General features: G+C 47.0%; 1 protein-coding gene across 1 annotated transcript; it reads right to left on the reverse strand.

Moving 5' to 3' along the window:
* Positions 1-2,310: 2,310 nt before the first annotated feature.
* On the reverse strand, positions 2,311-3,975 carry LOC123182669 (uncharacterized). The gene is made up of 4 exons (XM_044595317.1): positions 3,828-3,975; positions 3,541-3,610; positions 3,208-3,415; positions 2,311-3,079 (listed from the first exon to the last, which is right to left on the reverse strand). The coding sequence occupies exons 1-4, from the start codon at positions 3,911-3,913 to the stop codon at positions 2,862-2,864; spliced, it is 582 nt and encodes a 193-aa protein (XP_044451252.1). The 5' UTR covers positions 3,914-3,975; the 3' UTR covers positions 2,311-2,861.
* Between the last annotated feature and the right edge of the window lie 3,174 nt (positions 3,976-7,149).

Here is a 7,149-nt window from a genome sequence, read left to right on the forward strand (position 1 = left end):
ATAATTAACTATGGATTATTTGCCAACACATGAACTTTTTAGTTTTGACATTTGAAAACTTTAATTGTTTGACTTTATTTTAAATTTGAATTTAGAATTAGTTTGAATCAACGCGGGATCTAGCAACAATAAAATGATGACATGGCATCATTAGCAGGGAATTGATGTAGCTTAATTATCCGGGCGTCACAGTCTGGCAAGGCTTGGGCGGTGGCGTCTCTGGGGATGTGGAGTCGTAGTAGCAGAGAGGGAGAGGGAGGGACGCAGTGTGGAGGGATCAGCCGTATGTTGGACCGACCGGACCGTCTGGCCCCCATCGGTCCATTAGCCGATCACCCTATCATGCGCACGTACAATTCGTTCATGGCTGGTCTCACACTTTTTTCTTTCGGTAAATATTAGCAGCAGAAACAAATATTACTTGGAGAAAAGGGAATGGCAACCCCGAGAAAGGTACCGCCATCCATCGCTCTCTGTTAGACACACCACAGGGAGTTGTTGGTACGTATATTCCCCGCCCCTGACAAGGAGTGAGTCGAGTTGAGTCGACGACCAAGGAAGCTCCTGCACTGCACTGCTCCTCAATCACGCCGACCACGCGCCCGGTCTATTCCTTTTCCCTCCCACGGCATACTACTAGTCGCTAGTCCGCCGATCACTTCTCTGTTTTCACTGCTTTTCACTACTCCATTTTCTATTTTTGAGCCACTCCCAGTCCAACTTAGATCGTTGCTATCAATCGCCGCTCTGCCCTCTCGATGAAGGTTTCGTCGCTACTCTTATTCCTCCTTGGCGCGCTGGCGCTGGTGGGCAGTGCCGGCGGGTAGCCGCAGCAGTACTGCTACCCGTGACCACCCTGTGCCTGCTCGGTGCAAAACCCCTGTCCTACGTTGCCTTTCTGTCCTGCATCGGCACCATGCGCAATCATCTTCTACACCACCACCACCAGCAACAACAACAACGAGGAGGAGCCAGTCCCGTCCTCGTCCAACGGCTTCCTCATCGGCTCATCCTCCGCCAAGAATCCCAACGACTCCACCACCACCGCCACCACCCGGCTGCCACGACGACATAGGTTTGCAGTCATTATCATTGGGAGCATCGACCGAGTAGAATATAACAGAAATTTCACCTTTGAAATGAAAGAGAGAAAATGCTGGTCGTATGCGTTCTAGTTGCACATTGAAATATTAGCTTTTATTTTTCTAGTGATCAACGAAATTGAACAACAAGGATGGTAAGCAATAAGAATAACATAGTTATCTTACAACTGCAATACATATGCCATAACATAATAGTTTGGAACTTCGACAGTTTTAGACGGTTCTGATAGTTTGGACGCAACCGCCCCCGCGTCGTCCGGACGGACGGCACGGGCGGCTCCCGATCCAGTTTCTTCGGGACCTCCCCACCTCTCTCGCTTCCCTCGCCGCCGCCGGACGACGCTGCCGGGCAAAGCCTGTGTGGCTGACGGCGGCGGCGGGGCTCCGGGCGATGGCTTCTACGCAAGGCGCTGAACGGCGCGCGAGGTGAACAACAACTCAGCAGCGATCTTCATGCAACGTCCGAAGGCTAGAGCGATCTGCGCATGGACATGCAGCGGCAGGCGATCTGTGCACAGGGACATGCATAGGTCAATGGCTAGAGCGATCTGGGATTCTGAACTGGGCAGCATGGTGATGCCTTGGCAATGGCCTGGGTGGAGATGACCATCCATTCTCCTCCAGCAGCCTGCGGTCAAGATCATGCAGGTTCGGACCGAAGCTTCCTCCGGCTGTCCAGTACGTTGAGCATGGCAGCGTTGGTGATAAGGGTCATCTTCCCAAGCGACCCAAGACGCTCGCCGCTGTTGCCGCCGGCAGATCACAAGGCCGAAGGAGGTTGGTGGTGGCGCCTTGGGACTTACATCGGTTGACCGATGCTTGTCACTTGGCCGCAGGTGGTTCGTCCGATCGATGCGAGGGGGCAATTTTCGTCCTGACCATGGCGGCACCGTCCGGCCACTCGAGCCGCAGATTGCAGTGGCCATTCAAGGGTCTTCATGAGAGTTTTTTCTTAGGATCCACTGGTTGTTGCCAGCAGCTCGCACTGGCGAGGTTGTGTGATGTAACCGGAAGGCTCCATTGGGAGTTTCGGTGGCTCTCAATCTGGCCAGTTTGCATTCAGCGGTGAGATAAATTCTATGGATGACGGCTTGACGCAGAGGAGATGGTTGTGCAGCGGCAAGCCATGCCGGCATGTAAAGACTGTGCCTCACTTTTAGCTGCTGGGATCGCGGAAAGTGGTGGCGACAACATGATGACTTTGATTTGGTGGTGCTTCTTGAGTACCCGGTCTCGAGTTCCGGGGTGAAAACCCTAGGTCTGACCTGAATTGGTTATACCTGGCGATGGCGATGTTTTTGCGTCGTTACCTTGATGAAGGCATTGCTCGGATGTGCTCGGACTTGTTCTTCAGGGTGAAAACCTAGAGTCTGACCTTTGTTGGTCGGGTCCAGTGACGGCGACGTTTAAGCGTCGTTTCCTTCCTGAAGGCGTTGCTGTTGAAGAAACTTTCTCGTTGCGCTTGTTCTGTCAAGAGATGGTTGGTGCGGATATGGTCGTTGATGTAGTTTATCAACCGTTGTTTTGATCGTTTCAGAGTGTTTTTTCTTTTTCTTTTCCCTCGCTTAGGCATAGCTTGAGTCTTGTATGACTTTGCTCTTTGCTGGCGTTTTTTTTCCTCTTTTGTGTGTGTTGGTGTTGGCTGTGTGCATCCTGGTTATGCAGAGGCCGGGTGTGTGCTCAATGTGTTTGTATCCCTTGATGCTTCATTTTGAGTTAATAAAATCCACCCTTTGTCGAAAAACATAATAGTTTGAGTCATGGATCTTCGGTGCTATCTATGTCTATGACGGTGTTATCTATATCAGGAGGTGTCATAAAAGAACTGAATGGCCGCACTAGCATATCTCTCCTGCGGAAGAATTCTTTTTTGTGATCTTGCTTTCCACAAACAAATTCTTCATCACTTGGGTGCAAGATATTGGATTCGTCCGGACAAAATGCACACGAGCTGCTAAAGCGGCACAATGGCTTTTCTGTTGGCATTATAGAGAAATATAGAGAGAGGATTAGCTGCAAGTTGCATTAATAGTATGCATATATTCAAGTGGATAGCAAACACAAACACAGTATGGCGGAATGTGAAGTTAAATTTAGGTAGTACCTAAGATGATGCATGTTTCAACGGCTAGTTCGAGGTACTGTCTATCAAAATATAGCTCAGCGAAAAAGTGTTGCGTCTCGGCGGTGGCATCCATGGGGTGAGCCGAAAAGCCGAGGTGGTACCAGAAAGTTCCCCTAAAACCGATGCAGGCAGCCTTCATCTCCGTGGTCGACTGGGGAGGATACTCAGGATACTGGAACTCGGCACCCTGCATTGCAGTGATTGATCTCAAATTCCCAATCATATGTATTAAACATTCACTTAGATGCGTGGGTGTGTGTATATGCGAGAGAGAAAGAGGGGAGAGAGGGAGAGAGAGAGAGTGTATCATACTGGATTGTTGGAGTTGTAATGTTCGATGGCGATGTCGACAAGCCTAGAAATTCGGAGGGCGATGTCTTTTCTGTCCCCAAATAAACAAGGGTACACCAAATAAATAAACAAATGATGGATGGATCTTTCGTTTGATGGTTGGGGCAATCAGACGTTCATCCAATGAATCTCATAATAAGAATAAGAATAGATCCCATGCAAGCGCTTAAGCAAATCTTTTTTTTTTTGCGCATAAAGCGCTTAAGCAAATCGGTAAGAAAATTGTCCAGCAGCTAGGAATTACATACTCTTTTGACCTAATAGAGCGGCCAATGTACTTTTTTGAGACTGGGAGAGAGTCGCCGCCGGCAGGGGAAGAGAATAAGGAACCCATGGATGGATCAATCTCTAGTTTTTTGTCCGATGCGGTGGCTCTGGCGGCCGGCCAAAGTAGTCCCCGTATATATGTGGTAAACCCGATCGGGATAAGAGACGGAGACGGAGATAAATAGGCTACGTTTGCTTGCTCGCGTAGGCAGGCCGACTGGTTGGATTTGGATCTGGGCCGTAGGCAGGCCCCGTGTCCAGCGGGGTTACGCTCCAAGTCTAAAAAAAAGCCTACGTTTATTTATTCTTTTTGCGGGAAAAAAAATAAACGTAGCCTTTTTCTTTCTTTTCATTAATTGCAATGTGGAGCACAAATAACAGATTTTTTTTCCCCACACGTTAGTCCTCTCTCTCTCTTCTCATTCCTGCCTTAAGCAGTACGACGCTACACCGGCGAGCAAGGGCAGAATTGGCGGCGATTCACCGGACAACGGCGTAGGGAGCCCTGCATGTACGTTGGAATACATACGTATGCCTAAGCTAGCACATTGTTTCGTTTGGCAGGTAGAAACGCGAGATCTCTTACCAGGATATGTTGACGCGCGTGTCCTTGCTAAAAATGGTGGACTGAAGCTTGACTTTGGGGATGGAAACCCTGAGATCAACCTTGGGTTCGACTCACCATCATCGTTGCACGTACGAAGATTTCTTCTTGAAGGTGTAGCGTAGGAGCCGTGTATTTTTCATTTTTGGTTTGTATTTTATCATAGGGTTTGTGGTTGTCTGGTGGAGTTTACAGTCGCAAGGCATGCGGCATTGGGTTTTCCTTTTTGTTACTTTTCCTAGGTTGGTGTTGTTCGGCTACTTGATTTTGAATAATAAATAATATATGGTTGTGTGCATCGCTCGATGCAGAGGCCAAAGGGTTATACTTTTTTGTGAAAAAAGACCGCATTTATACTTCCGTCTACACCCTAGATCCCAGGCAGTGTGAGGAGGGCTTTTCTTTGTTAGCTCACGGTCTCTCCAAGGCCAGTGTCATTCTATATTTGGCAGCCTCTTCAATGACCTACTTGTATACTTTGAGAGAACTGAAATTGAAAATGGCCAAGGAAGATAAAACAACATTCACCACTGTGCGATGACCCAAAGTGCATGTGGGAGATGGACAAGAGGATTTCCACTAGTATTTGGATCCAATTTGAGATACACGAAGATCAGGGGTGAGGAATCAGTAAGCAAAAGGGGAGAGATAGCTGAAGTAGGAGGTGAGGATGAGAAGACAAAGACGATTCACTATTCTTTCGATCCCTTTCCCCTGTGCTTCCCCTGTTGTATATGTAGCCTTGCCTCATGTGTCTTCAATGTGGGACCAGCCTCATTTCTCTTTCCATGTGGGACTAGTGGATAGGCTGGGCATGACACACTGAAGCTTATGGTGTGTGTGTGTGCGGGTTCATAAGGGTGAGTATATGCGCATATCACTTCCGGAAATTGAAATTTTCCTGTGAGTTGGATAATTTTCCTGTCGGTCCCGTACTAGCTCACAGTAAAATTTATTACCCCTGTCATTCCCAGCCCACAGAGAAATAAAAACGTTGGCCCGGCCCACCTGCCAAAATCACTACCCCACATCACAAAAGGCCTAGTCCCGCCGCGAAGCATCCTTTTTCCGCGCCACGCTCCTGCTGAAATAAACCCTAGCCGCCAAATCCCTCTCAGATCTCCCAAATCCACCCCTAAATCCCTCGCCGCCACCGACCACCGTCCCTCCCCGCACTGTGCGCTCCGAGGTCACCCGAGCACACTAGTGCAGAACCGGCCTTTATCACCGGTTCGTAAGGGCCTTTAGTGACGGTTCTGCAACCGGCACTATGGAGTGGAGACTAAAGCCCCCCCCCCCTTTAGTACCGGTTTGGCACGAACCGGCGCTAACGTGCCACCACGTGGCACGAGCCAGGCCCGGGTGCGTGTAGGACATTAGTACCGGTTGGTAACACCAACCGGTACTAAATGTTTGGGTGCGTTTTGGTTTTAATTTTTATTTTTCCTTTAGTTTTGTGTTTTCAATTTAACTTAGTGATTGTTTTACATTATAATGAGTTGTTAAATCATTAGGTGAAAGTACCGTAGATTAGTTTCGACTGGATGCATGTGGATCCTAGCTAAGTGACCAAGTAATATGGATATGGCATATACTTGGTCACTTAGCTAGGATCCATCCAGTTGAAACTAATATGCGGTTTCTTTCATAAATGATATAATAACTCATCATCATTATCATCATCATATTAATATAAAAACTCTTGCATCATATCATCACCAACAACAGTATATACTAGATAGCAAAGATATCATCGAGTTCAACATGGTCATGATATTATAAGCGTTGATAACACCACAAAAGCAAGTCACTCTTTGAGATTAAGTTCAGGACGAAGAACACGGACACGCATGAGAGGACAACAAGTACTAAGAGCATGATAACTAGCTAAATCACTCTTGCTGCTCTCTCTCGGGTAAAATAGCATAGAACATGTATAGCTCTCCGGATTCATCATATTGGAGCATGCAGATGAACCTGTCTCCTAATCGTGGGCTACGCTTCTGATTGCTGCCCCCTAGTACTTCTCTGCGATCGTTAACAATTTTGCTCCAATCTTTCACTATTAAGCATTCATCGCTTTCAGAAATCCTGAATGCACTCATGTGCACTGTAGGATATCTTGGCCGTAAGCTAACAATTGACATGCGACCTTTAGTCTCGATCCACTGAGGCACAACTGTCATCGGGAGTCCCTGTTGAAGAACATCGTATAGTAATTAATATACTTAGCAATGAAAGTTTAGCTTGAAAAATAATGTATGCAAAAGATGCACTGAGGACTAATAGTAAAAATCTTACCATCTTTCCTAAATACATGTGACCGTAGTTCAATACGATCACTATTGGTCGCACGTTTTGAGTACTAAGATTTTCAAATTCAGGAAAATGATTTCTCTTAACAGCATCAAGATCCTCAAGCCATGAAACATAATGACTTATCTCCTCGCAGTTTAGTTCAGCTCCGGGACAGTAGTAGGTCCTGTCTACCAAGCGCCGGACATGTTTGCTTGAATGGAAATAAGCTGTCAATAGAAATTAGTTGTCAACTATTTTTGAATAAACAATATCAAAGACATAAATATGGTTGAGAAACTCACATAATGGTAGAACTGGAGGCGTCTGCACATCGACCCAGATGTCTCTATTACCTTCAATATCATCTTCTGGACGAATATCAAAGGTGATAACCATATCAG

The sequence above is a fragment of the Triticum aestivum genome, chromosome 1D, assembly GCF_018294505.1.
Source record: "Triticum aestivum cultivar Chinese Spring chromosome 1D, IWGSC CS RefSeq v2.1, whole genome shotgun sequence".
Lineage (NCBI taxonomy): Eukaryota > Viridiplantae > Streptophyta > Magnoliopsida > Poales > Poaceae > Triticum > Triticum aestivum.